This window comes from Centruroides sculpturatus, unplaced genomic scaffold (genome assembly GCF_000671375.1).
Source record: "Centruroides sculpturatus isolate CEXI.00-Female unplaced genomic scaffold, Cexi_2.0 scaffold194, whole genome shotgun sequence".
In the NCBI taxonomy this organism is placed as follows: domain Eukaryota; kingdom Metazoa; phylum Arthropoda; class Arachnida; order Scorpiones; family Buthidae; genus Centruroides; species Centruroides sculpturatus.
In genome coordinates, this window is record NW_019384455.1 from 761,309 (window position 1) to 777,124 (window position 15,816).

A 15,816-nucleotide genomic window follows, 5' to 3' on the forward strand; every position below is an offset into this window, starting at 1 on the left:
AATTTTCACTTGTTTCTTAATTTCATTAATGTTTGTAAATGAATTTATGAAATTTTTTTCTCAAAGATAATCAGTTTTATATAAAAATAAATATTCAGTTGATGATGGTCTATATTTAATATAACTTTCTGTTAATATGAAGAATTCATTGTCCATAGATTAATGATTCCCACTAATTTATTCAACATGATTTTAATATTATTTTCAATACTTTAAATATACAACTATTTTTATCATAAAATTTAATTTTCTCTTCAAATTTTTTCTTTATTATTGTTCTTTATGAAGCTGATCATATTGCTAGAAGTTGTTATTTTTTTTTTTATAATTTTAATGGAAATATTTATATTATTTGTATAATTTATCTGTTTTTGCATTATCCAAGAATATAATAGAACAGTTTAAATCATATTAAATCAGTGTTGTTACTCTTCTGCTTGTTTTTAATAATTTCAAATTTCTCTGGAGTCTAGCAAATTTCAGATAAAATTATTTAATAATTTTATCTGAAATTTATAGTGATGAGTGATTAGTAATATCAATAAATGATACTGCAGGATTTTAACTGGGCTATAGTATTGCTATATAATTATAAAAATGTTAGATAACTTGGACTAAAAATAAATAGTTAAGCCACCATATTGTGTTAAATTAATAATCAGAAGTAAGTAAATTAATTTAGAATATTCTGAAACAAAAAATCAATTTGAAGTAGGACTGAAACCTATAATTCCAGCTTACCATGGAGATTTATTGTCAATTGTTACCTAGATTTCTGCATACTCTTCACTTCCAGACCAAATTAATTAAAATATACAAGCATACAGGTCACTCATCACACCAATTACAAACAATTATACACTTGGCCCTCCATGGCACTCAGCTGACTTATGCAAAGTATTCTAAATTAAATTGGTCTGAAAGCAAAGATCAAACAAAGTTCTAGGCATCATAATTGAGAATACATCTTTATGGTAAGCAAGAGTTGCAGGTTTGAGTCCTATACCAGATTAGTCAGAAAAGATTGATCCAGAATATTCTATATTAATTTATTTATTTCTAATTATTAAATTTAACAGAAGACAGTGACTTAATTGCCTACTTTTAGTCCAAATTATGTAATATCTTTATTTTTAATTAGCCATATTGAAATCTGGTGGTATTATTTGTTTATTACTTGGTTTATATGTAATTATATTATTAATATAGCTAAATCAAGTCTGATATCATTTAGAAACATCATATCTTTTATTAAAACAGATGCAATCTATATAAATATCATTTTGTAAATCTTTTGAAAAATTGAATAAATAAACAAACAAATAAATAAATATATATATATTTTATACATAAAAATCTAAAATTTTTGTAAAGCTTATACGTTGAATAATTTAAGTTAATTATAGAATTCAAGAACAGTACAAAATTATTTTAATTATGTTTAAAAAATATTAATAATTATACCTCACAAACATAACAGTCAATATGAAAGTCTTTGTCCATTGATACTACACGAACTGTTTCATCAGTTCCCTGAAAACAAAGAAATTATATAAAATCTTGTTCAAATTATAGAAAATCTATATTTTTTACTAACTAAAAAAAATTATTTTAAAAATTTTATATTTTGTAATATAAAAAATTAGCTATTATAACTTATATGTTTAATTTTTAATATGAGTAAAGATTTGTATCCTTTTGTAATAGAATAAAAATTAAATTATTTCGTGCTTTGATTAAACATATTAATAAATTTACTAGATTACATAGTAAATTAAGCAAAATTAAGGTATAATAATATGAATTTGACACTAAAATAAACACGGAAATGATTAAATTGATAATTTCAATCATTAAATAGATTAAATATATAAATTTTTAAAGATAGAAAGAAAAATTACAGTTTAGAAGAGATTTAAAATTGTAAGCTTTATGTACTAAACAAACATTTAGCTATCAAAACTAGTAAACATTACTGGTAATAAATTTCACATAATTTAAACAATCTTTTTCAAACAAATCAGAATTCTGATTAGCTTATAACTAGTGGTGGGATTCAGCTGATTCTGTTGAATCACTTCCTAAAATATTTTTAGTTTGGTGATTCATTAAACTAAATTTAACAACTAATTTTAACAATTGGTTCAGTTGTTAAAACTGTACTTGTAATGTTTATTTAGGTAATATATTGCAAAAGTCCACATTTGTCTAAGATTGCCAACTTTTTAATGGGTTCAATGCAGACTGAAGTGGAAGAGAAAGACTTACTGCTTGCTGCTAAATTCAGTAGTGTAACATCAGTGCTGGAGCAGAAGCTGCACACATCCGAGTACTAATTTTAAAGCACCCAATGCTATAGCGATGACAAAACAACATGGCATCTGTAGAGTTGACTATAATCTCCGTGTTCGATGAGTTGTTTAATGTTAATAAATGTAAATGTACTCTTTTGCCAGTGTTCCTTGAAGAAAGATAATGACATTTAACTAGAATGCAAAATTATTTTAATGCTTGATTAAGCTCAACAAGAGTAGTCATCAAACAAGCATTTAAATTCTTATGAATTTATTATTTTTATTTAACAGATTGAAAAGTAGCATTTCAATCAACATTCACAAGTCCATCCAAGAGTGCAGATATATTGATAAAGCAAAAAAAGCACCTTCCAAGGTTGCTGTAAATTAAACTCTCAGATTAGGCATTTGCTATACATGCAGCACAACACAGCAATCTTATTAGCAATGATTTCCCTTTATGCTTCCTGCAGCCACTGCAGCAATGCTGAATTTAGCAATGATCTGTATGCAATACAGCAATAAGTGAGTACTTGGTTGCTGCTGCCATTGCAAATTGAATATATGACATTTTCTGCTGAACTCATAGGCATAACTACAAGAACTAAGCTTATGCACAAACATGTGTTTGTGCATAGAGAAATGCAAGACAATAAATATGTTTCCAGGACAATTTTGCATATAAATATTAAGACATTGATTTCTGTTGCTGGGCAGTCTTGGGTAAGAAGGAATAAAGGATTAATCATACAGCCAATGATCCCTGAATAAAAGTGAAGCAAACCACAGAAGACAATGCCAATCAAGAGGCAGTATAAAAATATCTTAAATCATAGTTTTATTCTTGTTTTTTGTGAGGAATATTTAAAGCTTTTATGTGATATTTTTATAACTTTTTTTTATTATGTTAGGAACTATTTTTAACCAATTGTTGGATAACGTTGATTTGTTCTCATTTGGGTACTTGCAACTGATGGATGCAATGAGGTCAACCCATTTTAAATACTTGTTTTAAGATAGTACTTTGTGTGTTTTAGTTTATTTTTATTACTATTATTATATTTTGTATATTTTTCAATGTGCATAGTGTATTGATGTGAAAAAATATTGCAAGGGCCTGCACATTAAGTATAAAAAACAATATTTATTTATGTTTAAGTGATTACTAGTGAAGCAAACTAGTTGCTAAATTATTTGAATCCCACCACTGTTAACAACTATATTATTTATAATATATTCAACTAAGAATAGTTAATTTCTTCTATACTGGATGATCCACATTACTAAAATTTATTAAAACTGTCAGGCTACATTTAAATCTAACATACTGTTAAATATCTATGTGGTTAAATAGATTTGACATTATTTGAATAATTTATATATAAATAGAAAAATTAGCAGCTGATTATATAGGTAACCACGATTCTTCTAAAGCTTAGTAAATATCAGATTTTATAAATAAAAACAATTTTTTACCTAATATTGATTTTTTAAAATCAAATTTATAACAATATCAAAATGATAAAGTGTTGATAAAACTTACTTCATAATTGTTAAGATTCTATATAATCACAAGTAGAATTGAACAAATTTATTTGTAAAATGATTATGTTTTAGAACTGATAGATATACAAGACTGTTATACAAGATGGCTCAACATCACATGCATGTAGCATGTGATGGATCACTGGTGAGCATTTCAATCTCACTTTCATTGTTGAGTGACTTGCTATTCCCACTACTGATATGTTGGTCTGGAGCTGTCTTGTGACACATGGTGGTTGTCCATTCCTGAACAGAACTGGGATTTTCCACTGAAGATGATGTAATGCCAGTCTGTATCAGGGCCTGCTTCTCAGTCATGACACCACTTCAAACAAAGCTGATAATGGGTTGAGATAAAGTTAAGGTGTTGATGATAGGAAGCATAGTAATTACTATGCAAAAAATTTACTTCTGCTAATTGCTTGTGAATGGTATGGAAAAAAGACAGGGTTCAGTAGTGAGGCTTTACCATTCAGAGATAACTGGGTAAGGATACCATTACAACTATTGTACTTATCTCATGATCAAATGATCTCTCTTGGTGGTCTGTGTGGGATGTCCAGAGCTTGCATGGTATATATGTGTCCTTAGTATCCACTACCTCAGTCAGTTCAGAACAGCCCAGATGATGGTCAATTCAGTGAAATGGCCATCCTGCTTCTCTTAGTCCAATGATGCAGTATTTTTTAAACTCCATCAGTTGTGTGTAATGCCTTTGACTGTGCCATACAGACATGCCTGGCATTCAAAGATCCCTGAACAAGTACACAAAAATTCTAGACACAGCAAGTTTTTTGTAGGCTATTAGGATAATGATTTAAGTACTGTGATGGCATTATCTGGCATGCAATCAGACCACAACTACAGTATAATTATTTATTTACCTGTTTGCTGAGTTTTGCAGTAATCAGATAATTCAATTCATGAATAACCACACCTTAAACACTTTTCCAGCACAGTTTTTCTTTTGACAATGTTTTCAGTTCACTTGATAAGCCTGCTTCAAATTTGTCAAGAATTCCAAATTGGAATAGTAACAGGTGTGACGATATATTAGGAAGCCTGGACAATCTATCCTTTTTTAAAATTTATATGATATACATCATTGTATTTTTTAACATTTTAATTTGGAAATCAGCAAACTTCAACAATCCAATTTTGAAATTTGGAATTCTTGACAGACCTGAGGCAGGTGTTTGGTTCTGACAGACCAGAGCCAAAAATGTTTGTTGAAAGAAAACACTATGCTGGAAAAGTGTTTAAAGGTGTGGTTATTTGTGAATTAAATTCAGTTCTGGCTTTAGTTCTTTTAGACAGATAATTCTATCTTGCATGCATAACTTTTTGTTAATGAGTGTAATATGAAATATCAATATATGAAAAAAACAACACTAATAACTTCTGTAGTGATAGCCATAAAAAGTCACTTGGTGACGTGCCTGTCATGACGTGAATTCTGCATTGCAGTTTGAGGTGAACATATTCTAAATTGATAGGTGTCTCTGCCTGGATATTGGTAAGCACTTTCCATCCATTTTCCTTTCCACCTATGTCCAACTGCAGTATGTATCTTTTACAGAAAAGACTTACTTTTATTGCTTTGATTTATAAAATCCTACAAGTTGTGGTATTACTCTGTGTTAAACATCAAGTAATATAGTCCTTGTCATATTTGTCTGTATTCATCTACAGTTCTCTGTATTCACGTACAAATGTCATCTGTCCTTAAGTTTTGGATATAAATGCACTATACATCAATTTCCAAAAATTATCATCATTATGATGATAGTATTTTAAATTATAATTTACCAAAATAAAATCCCTATTTTATAACTTCTGAGATTGGTTACTAGTAACATGTTTGCTTAATTCTTTAGTATGACTTTCAAAGTTATCATTTCATTAACAGTTCATTCTTTTAGGTTGGCCAAAAAGTTTGTTTGATTTTTAAATAAAAGACACATTTTTAATTTTCACCAATGACTTTATTCATGGTTTTGTTATTTTCTATCATTTTTCAGGCAACTTCATAATTTCATGTTTCCAAAACTTTTTATCTTTTTGAGCAAAGAACTGTACCAAGTGTCTTTTACAGTTTTCCAGGAAATTAAGATTTTTTCAATTAAGAGAATTTTTCAAAGTGAAATAAATGAAAATATGATAATGCAATGTTTCATAAATATGGTAGGTGAATCAGAACTTCCCAGCCAGGATGTAACAGTTTTTGCTTTGTCATCAAAGAAACATGCAGTCTTGCATAATCCTGATGGTAGATTATGTATAATCTACCATCAGGATTATTTCAACTGATTCTAATTCTGGACACTTTTTGTCAAGTGTTGCTGTCAGTTGGTCTAATTGGAAGCAGTACTTGGAGTTAATTGTTAGGTTTTCCAGAAGGAAAACTAAATATTTAACTCCTTTAAGAGGACTCCCTTTGATCCCTATCACCCCTCCATTCCAACCTTACCATCTACACAACATCTTTGCATGAAGACTGGCTTTTGGTGTAGTTTGTGGTGATTCATTTTGCTTGCCACACGATCTCTTCCATTCCACATTATTGTAAAGTATCCACTTTTCATTATTTATCACAATTTGTTTTCAAAATGAAATGTTTTCATTACATTTAAATAGAGAATTACATAAGGAAACACAGTCAAATTTTCAATCAACTTGTATGGAACCCAAACATCAAAGCAATTAACATAACCAAGCTGGTGCAAATGATTTTCAATGCTTCATTTGGATGTTTTGAGTATGTCTGCTATCTTCACATGATACAGTATTGATTGTTCTCAATTAATGTCTCAATTTGATCACTACTAACTCTAACTGGTCTATGCAATGGTGGAGCATCATCCAATGAAAAATCTCCAGCAAGAAACTTTATGAAATCACTTTTGACATGTTCAATCAGTCATAGCACCTTCTTTGATATATTGCATAAATCTTTTTTGTTAGTTGCATTTTTGCCTTTCTTGAAATAATAAAGCATAATATACTGAAAATGTTGCTTTTTCTTTCATCTTTAATATTAAAATGGCTACACAAAACTTCATCAGTTTTGATAAATTTTTTTTAAATGACAAAATTAACTACACTTTATACCAAATAATGATGTAATGTGCTCAGAACTGGATTTAGGCACTTTGAGGCCCTAAGCTGAACTCTGTGTGAGGCTCCTTACCAACACTTTACAGTTGTGGTCTTACGCCATACTTTTTTTTGTATATTTTATTTGTACATACATAATTTCATTTCTCCTTCTTCCTCTACACTTTGTTCCTTTGTCTCCCTCCTTCTGGAAACTTCTCTCTGTGGGTGGCGATGACCTGATTGTAAGACAAAAGAAACGAATAGCCTGGAGGGGCTAAAGAGGAGATAGAGGGTCACTTTTGGCTTAGACATTGAGCTGTAAGAACGTATTTTGTGGAGGTCTCCAAGTCAGTTTCGTATCGACAGGAGAACAAAAGAGGCAGTAGGCCGAAGGTAGCAAAGACTAAAGAGGAACCGTAATATTTTAATACACGAGTCCCACTGCAGTTTTCTTTTTGTAAAAATTTTTGAGGCTCTAAGCTACAGCTTACATAGCTTACTTGTAAATCCAGCCCTGAATGTATTCACTGTCTTATGCCATTAAAAACAACTTATTCAAAATTTCAAGTATTTTCGATAGCTTATCTTCATCAGGCTGATTCAATTGGAATCTAATCAAATATGATTTTTCATATTTAAACAGAAAAAGAACATACTGGACAACTTTTTTAAAAAAAACGTTGTCCAGTTGCATGCCCATAAAATATATGAAATTTGATGATAAAAATTAAAAATTATTAAAAGTTAATAAGTTTTTAAATATAAAAAATGAAATGCTCTTTATATAATATTATGTAATTTTATGATTTAAGCTGATTATATAATGTGATCCATACATAGTTTGGGAATGTTGAGGGTAGGAAGGAGGAGATATAAAATGCCTCCCATAGGAACAACATTCTCTTATCCTGGCATTGTTTAAGAATTAACATTATGTGGTCCCAGACTCTTTTGGCCAGTTCTCTAGTATACCTGTTATTTCATATGTCTTCCTGACATTTCTGGATATGTGTCTGGAGCATTCTACTAGTTCTAATCTAATTGATTATTGCCCTCTTCTAGAGATGGTGTTGTAAATGTATGGCATATGCCCTCAATTTTTCCAGCAAGTCAACTTTATCTCTGTCATTACATAAAAGCCTATGTAAGGTAGGTTGGGGCCAGTGGGATGATAAACCTAAATTTTCTGAATGCATGTATGACAGCTAATGATTACATTACTGGTATACCAGTAAATTAGGAAAATTATATCCCAATAAATTTACCGGTAATTAAATTTTTTATTGGTATTTCGGTAGAAGAACCTCTTAATTAACCTAATATTTATTTTTTTTAAAAATTCATACTGAAAATATCTGTGAAAAGAAGATTTCCCTTTTCTCTCATCCCATACCATAGCAAGAAAACAGTGCAGGTAGTGATGGGTCATTCAATTTGTAATTTAAGGTTACTAAAAATAATTTTTTAGTCTGTTTATAACTTGATTCCCTGTATTATACTCCAAAAACGAGTCTTGTTTTTGCTTTCGAAATAACTGTGGTGCAAAAGTGTCTTGATTTAAAATAGTTCATAAATATGTGCTGACTGAAAACACGACTTACATAGTAAGTAATATTCTTTTCAGTTTCTTTACAAACATTATCAATGTTTGTCATAATGGAACAATAATCATAATTAAACTGGATTAAGTGCAAGACTCTAGAAGTATGTTTTTAACTTTGCATGTTTCTTGTTCATTGGAGTGTGCTTTAGTGATGCAAGAGTCAGATTTCGTAAAATTCATATATTGGAATCTTTATTGTGAGATTAATTGAAACAGAAACAAAAGAATGCATTAATAAAAATATAAAGATAGTTATAGATAAAAACAAAAAGATAAATAAAAATAGAAAATACCATTTACACTAATACAGTATGTTTCACGTTTATTGTCGTAATAAGTAAAAATTCATCATGGGATTACTTCAAATGCACAAGAGAAAGAGATGATGGAGTGTGCAAACTGTGCTTTGAAACAATCAAAGCAGTTGGAGGAAATACTAGTGGACTGCAAGTCACCTTGTACGATGTCATGATATAAACTTATTAAAAAGAAAATCTGAAGAGACAGCCAGAAACAGTCCACAAAGTGAATCTAATAAAAAAAAATAACAACGTTTTCAAGAAAGAAATTGAAAAGTCTTTGCTTGCAGTATTATCTCATATGGCTTCAGTTGACAGACTGCCATTCTTCAAATTTTGCACATCGAAAGACATAAGATGAACTTTTCTCTGCGAATATGCGAATCTATCTAAATCTCCTCATTCGATTAAAAAGTTGATCACTGAATTCGGAAAAAAATTCAGAATGAGATTATTAAAGATATATTGGAGCGAAAAGTTTGAGGAGAATCTTTCAGTATATCTTGTGATGAATGGACATCATGTAACAACCGTTGATATATGAATGTTAATCTCTATGCAAGTAACAAATTTTGGGATCTGGTTTGATTCGCCCACATGGATCTATGGGTGCTAAAAAATGTGTTGAACTTTTAAATGTCAGATTAAAACAATCAATGTTGATTATAACAACCTAACTTCAATTGTCACGGACGGAGCTGTAGTGATGAAAAAAGTGTCAAGATTAGTCAATGTAAACATCCAAGTGAGCATTACTCACAGCTTACACTTAGCAGTAGCGAAAGTTCTTTACAAAAAAGGCCATGTTAAAAACAGTACTGAACCCATACATTCGGAAATTAATGATGAAGATTCCAAAATCTCAGACAATGAATCTGATGATGGAGATTTGAAATGATACAGGAAAGCCCTGATGACATTAAGTTTCACAGGAATGTTTTCCAAGATAAAACTTTGAATCTTTTAATTAAGAAAATACAAAATGTAGTCAAAATTTTTCGAAAATCAACACTCAAAAATGACATTCTACAGAAGCATATTAAAGATGAATTAGGAAAAGAATTATCTCTACTATTAAACTCAAAAACATGTTGGAGCAGTATGTTGACCATGCTGGAATGTTTTTCAGAAGTCCAAAATTCTGTCAGAAAATGTCTTTGTGTTGCAAAAACACAAATTTGTATGTTGCAGATCTAATGTTAGAATTTCTGATAGAAGAACTATCAAAGCAGGATTTCTTTCTGTGTAACGAACTAAAAAAATAAATTATTTTTCATGTGAAAGAAAGAAGAACTATTTACTCTGATATTTTAATGTATCTGCATAATCCAGAAAAATTGAACAAATATAAGTCACAAGAAATATCCAATAATGTTAGGAAAATACAATTTTAAACGGGATTATAGAGATAATCAAGTACTTATCAGAAAATGAAAATGAATCAAGACTTGAGGATGTCACTGAAATTAGTTCAGATTCAGATTCTGATGAGAGGTGTTCATTGCTTACAACACCATCAACTTCTCACATCGACATGAGAACAAAGTGCACAATAGAAAAGTCAAATTTAACAATGAAAGAGAAATTGGATTTATTCATTAAACATAAAACGAGCATAGACACTGATAACAGTAATATATGTAAATTTAAAAGTGTGAAAGATATAATTAAAAAAGAAATGAATTATTTTGTAGAGCTTAAAAAGATTTTCAATGCTCTAATGACAGTATGTCCAACTAGTATTGATTCCGAGAGAGCTTTTTCTAATGCAGCTGCCATATGTACAAAAATTAGATCTAGATTAGACAATGAGAGCCTAAATGTATTATGTTTTTTAACAGCCTACTTTCAAAATAAAGAAAAACATAATTAATAATCAGCATTATTTCAATGTCTGTTATATCATAATAATTGCTATTACAAGAATGTTGTTTGTCTAAACTGATAAAACACTTGAAAATAAACTGTTGTTCAATAATTCTCTCAGTAATTCAGTTTAGTTTTAAATCATTTGTCAATACGAATTTACCAGTAAATTACTGATAAATTGGTAATTCCAAATATAATTACTGAATTACCAGTAATGTAATACCCAGTAAATTTGCAAACACAAATGACAGCTAACAACAACCCTAAGTATTGTATTGCAGACTGCATGTAGATAAGGTCCTTTTTTTGTGTTCAGAAGGAATAGTGGAAAGTGCTCTTTTTATGTGGCTAACAACGTATTTGAATTCTGCAGATGTATAGCCTGCATTACATATTATAACTGATAATAACTGAAACTCATTGTCAAATGCTGCCTGACTAGAGAAGAAGACAAATTCCCAGTGTATGAGAGCCATTATGATAGAATGTATGCACTGGAGGGGTTGATGAAATTATATGGGGCAAGGCACTGAATTTATGGAATACAGAAAACACAATTTCACATGGTGATTTGTATATATGTAGATCCAAGAACAATATTTTAGCATTAACTTCATAATGTGTGGTTAATGAATTAGAAGAGTAAACCAAGAACAACATTTCTATAAATATTAATAGTTCTTCCTCTGAGCTTTCCCAAACAATTAAGACATCATCTACATATCATATGTAAAGGAGAGGGTATTGCATAGCAAGTGAAAATTTAAAATGTTTGTTTCAATGTTCAGCTAGTGTGGCAGAGAGAGGTGAGCCCATTGGTATGCCTTGCTTTTGGATGTAGATGTTGCTGTCAAAATGAAAGTAATTATTTTCAGCAATGAATAGCAGTGCCTCATACAAATCAAACTTGTGGAAGCAAGAAATTCTTCCTTAATAAGCATGGTGTTCACTAGCACAATAACTTTGAACTGCAGTACCAAAGGATACAATGATGCTACATTGATTTTGTAAAAACAATATGCTTGCATGAGGAGTGGTGCAAGAGTGGCAGTATGAATTGATCTTGCTTCAAATACAGAAGTTATCACAAAATGTGACATATGAAGAAGGGAGAGAGCTAAGTCTTTCAGCAAACACCTTCTCCAATTAATATGTTGGATGTGAGTGCTTGTTGACCAGAAGTTGTAGAGGCTATGTGGGTTAATGTGTTTTGATCTTAAGAATAGCCTGAGACACACCACATTTTTAGGAGGAGAAAGCAGTCTTGTTAAGGAAGATAGAACACCCAATAATGCCATCACCTTTTGCGCTCTTCTTAGAATTGTTAGTGTTGGATCTTCATTTAGTAGAACCAATCCGGATTGTAGACGGAAGTCATTATTTTTACTCATCACATACTTCTGTTCTTTGTCCAAGATCAACAACTCATCTATATTATTCAGAAAATGTCTGATATACCAACTATTTTTAAAAAACGTCACAGGCACATGTGGGGGTCTTTGGGCAGTAAATTTTTGTGAATAGTGAAAGCTCCAATATGGATTACAGTTTGGCCTGTTGAGTAAGTGTTATGATTGCCATGATGGAAGAGATTAGTTGTCTATAGTCTCTCCTTGAAACTGGGATGAATTTTGGCCCAAGCTGAAGAATATGATAAACTGTGTTTGGAACTGCAATGTTTGCATAGTTGTAGTACATAACTGCCTCTGAGATTTTATGAATTGCTGGGAAAATTGTAGCAAGCATCTGAATTTTCTGTTTAGCTTTCTTCTTGTGTGGAACAATGTTCTATGAGTGATGGAGTGAATCTTTTCCAGTTGAATATACAGGATCATTGGCTCACATACTTCATGAAGCACAAATGTGCAACATACATTTTGTTCAGCATCAACAATTGATCTTCTTTTGTCTCTAATTAGTTTGGCTAAGAGTTTCCATTCTACCTGTGGTGGCATGAATCATATACAAAATAGAAACAAATTATATTTCAGTGAAATACATTTAGGAACGACTCCATATTATTGCCATTGTAGCAGGAACCAGAGTTGTGCCTATTGTTTTAGCCACTGTTCATTGAATTTTAGCAGTGTAAAGAAATTCTTCCTCACAGTCACTTCAAAAAAAGCATGTTGCTATGACAGCCATCACAATACAATCTAACAAAATTGCTTTGAATAAAGTTAAAAACAAGCTCTATTATTGATATATAGCCATCTTATGGAAAAACTGAACAACTTTTCGGTCAATCCCATAGATACACTCATTTACTGTATATTCAAAGAACATTCTTTAAATATATACATAAATACAGATACATAAAAATATACTTCTATAATCTTATAACTAGGTTCTTTAAAATTATATTTTTGTAAGTTCTACAAAAATTTTACAAAAATCAATACATACTTCTACAGGAGTTATTGCTTTTCCACAAGCAGCACATTTTGGAGCAAACATCCTAAAATTAAATGAAAATTTCAAATATTTAAAATTCTCATAAATAATTTTAATAAACATTATCTTTTTATTAAAAATCAATAATATACTTGTGATAATCATTGACACAATAAACTTTATTATCCATGTCAATTGTGAAAGGTACACCATCAAGACATTCATTGCACATGCAACAGCGAAAGCAACCTGGATGGTATGATTTACCCATTGCTTGTAATATCTGAGAAGAAAAAATTATTATTAATTAATCATTTAATATTCATCTTATTGTTTCAGTTTAGTTTTTTTAAATATTTAAACTTTTCCAAATTTCTCTGTGATACAATTACAATTTATGATTCAAAATTTTTCCAACATATATTTATATAAACTTTTTAAATTATTGTAATTTCTTGTGTGAATAAAGTCAATTTGACTATCCAAAAATGAGTATAGATTATCTTTTGATTTTAAATTACAGTCATTAACTTAAGTTTAGCCAAAGAAAAAGCTGTTAAGAGGATGCATAAATATTGTGAAAAATCTTTTATGTGCCATACATATTCATCTGCCTTTATGTGATTTTTCAGAAACCACTAAAGACACATATACCTATCCTTTATCTTGGTACATGACAACTTGGTAATGGTCAATCTAATAATACCAACTCAGTAACTGTCAACTCAGCAATAGTCAACTTGGCAACAAAAGTTATTTTGAAGATTATAACAGAATATTTTTAATCCAACACCATCCAACAGCAGAGAGAAACTTTTTCAAGCTTGGATGTTCAGACATTAGTAGTCTTGTATCTTTTTATTCAATGATAATTTCAGTCACATTTATAAAAATAAATTTTATTAATTTATCAAGTTATTTTACCAGAGTGCAAGGAATAATATTAATATTTGTTGCACTATTGCAATACTGTTAATACAATACTACATTATTGCATTAGAAATTTACAAACCAATATTTTATATATCTTTGCAATCATTGCAAATTCTGCATTTGAAAGGAACAAACAAAGTGGAAATGTTCATATTTCAACGTTGTCTTGACCAATGCTTGCATACATCTTAACACTTAAAATTTCACTTTTATATTTCAATTTTACTCTACTTATATTTTTACATATTTTGTTCCTCTTTCTATTAATCCATACTAGGTAGCCTAAAAGTTTAATTCATGTTAATTTGCTTAAAATTAAAATTTAAAAAATTTTTTAAAAGCAAGCAAATTTATAAAACAAAAATTAATGAAATTACTAAAAAAATTAAAATAAATTTAAATTTGATATTCTTTTGTGTGAAACAATACTAACAATTTCTGAAGTTAGTTAAGTTGCAAAATAAAAAAGAGTTGCAATTAATTAAAAAGATTGTAATTAAGGGTTTAAAAAATGCAGGTAAAATTAAATAGATAATAATAAATAAATATTTATTAAAAATAATTATAAAAACTAAAACTAAATTAATACTAAATAAATTAAACCAAAAATTAATTAAAACTAAAAATTTAAAAATAACAATTAAAACTTTTGCCTTTACACCAAAACCAAAATTAAAAATAAAATCAAAACTAATTAAAATCAAACCAATTGAAAATGAAAACATTTTAAAAAACTGTGTAAAAGCAGTTTTGAAATTTTCAAATTATAAATAAAATTATTTTTAAATTTACTGCTGTGCATTTAGAGTTAACCCTCCATTACAAATCTCTTAATTACAGTGTAGAATGTTGATAAAGCATGATAATGTGAAAAATGTATCTGTAATCTCTATGTACAATTTAGTCTCTATGGGGTGACACCACAATGAGATCTCGCACCACCTCAAATCTTCTTAGGGCAGCCTCTGGTTCGGCCTGTGAAAAAAGTTTTCTTTCCAATTCGGCCCGGGGGCAAAAACTGTTGGCCACCCCTGGTCTAGGGTCCATTCATATCATTTATTTGATAAGCAAGTAAAAACCGTAGACTTCTCTAAATGCATTTTTAATATCACAATTACATTCCGAATTGCTAGCCACGATATAAGGGCTACAATTAAAAATAAAATAATAAAAACTTACTTGGTGAAATAAAATGTGTGGTGGATGTACCAGTACATACCTGGTACAAAATATTCTTTAATTGTATGAACATACTTTTAAATAAAATTATAATTAAATATAGCTTTGTAAAGAAACGTACTGTACATAAAAATATAAAATATTCTTTACTTTTTAAATCTTAAAACAATGCACTTAGTCAAATAGTCCCTACAAGTGGCTAATGGATGGAATCGAAGATGGTTGCAAAGCGTGCATACATGCGGACTGCCAAATCCCCAGGGTGCCAATACCAGTCAATGTCAAATACCTCTTTTGTTACATTACTAGTATATCTCAAAGGACGTGACAGGGCTGTTGTAGATTTTAAACGTTTCTCACCATAGCTATAAAAATCTAAATATGTTAAACTTACTGTAATAGTCATTTGTTTTCTAACTACAGGTAACCCCCGTATAACATGGCACTTCTATAGCATGGATTCGCTCTAACACGGTTCGAGAATTGGTACCATCCCCCGTATAACACGGTACTTTTATAGCACGGATTCACTCTGACACGGTTCGAGAATTGGGTAAAACCCTCGTACAACAGGAAATGTAATAAATTTTTACATACTTAA

At 29.9% G+C, this 15,816-nt stretch overlaps 1 protein-coding gene across 1 annotated transcript in view; it reads right to left on the reverse strand.

The window, feature by feature from the left end:
• Positions 1 to 15,816, reverse strand: part of LOC111620668 (Wilms tumor protein 1-interacting protein homolog) — a 74,754-nt gene that overhangs the window by 24,329 nt on the left and 34,609 nt on the right. The window contains exons 5-7 of the mRNA XM_023362645.1: positions 13,256 to 13,386; positions 13,116 to 13,167; positions 1,465 to 1,533 (exon numbers count right to left, since the gene is read on the reverse strand). Coding sequence (XP_023218413.1) covers positions 1,465 to 1,533; positions 13,116 to 13,167; positions 13,256 to 13,386 — 252 coding nt within the window. The remainder of the gene's footprint in view (positions 1 to 1,464; positions 1,534 to 13,115; positions 13,168 to 13,255; positions 13,387 to 15,816) is intronic.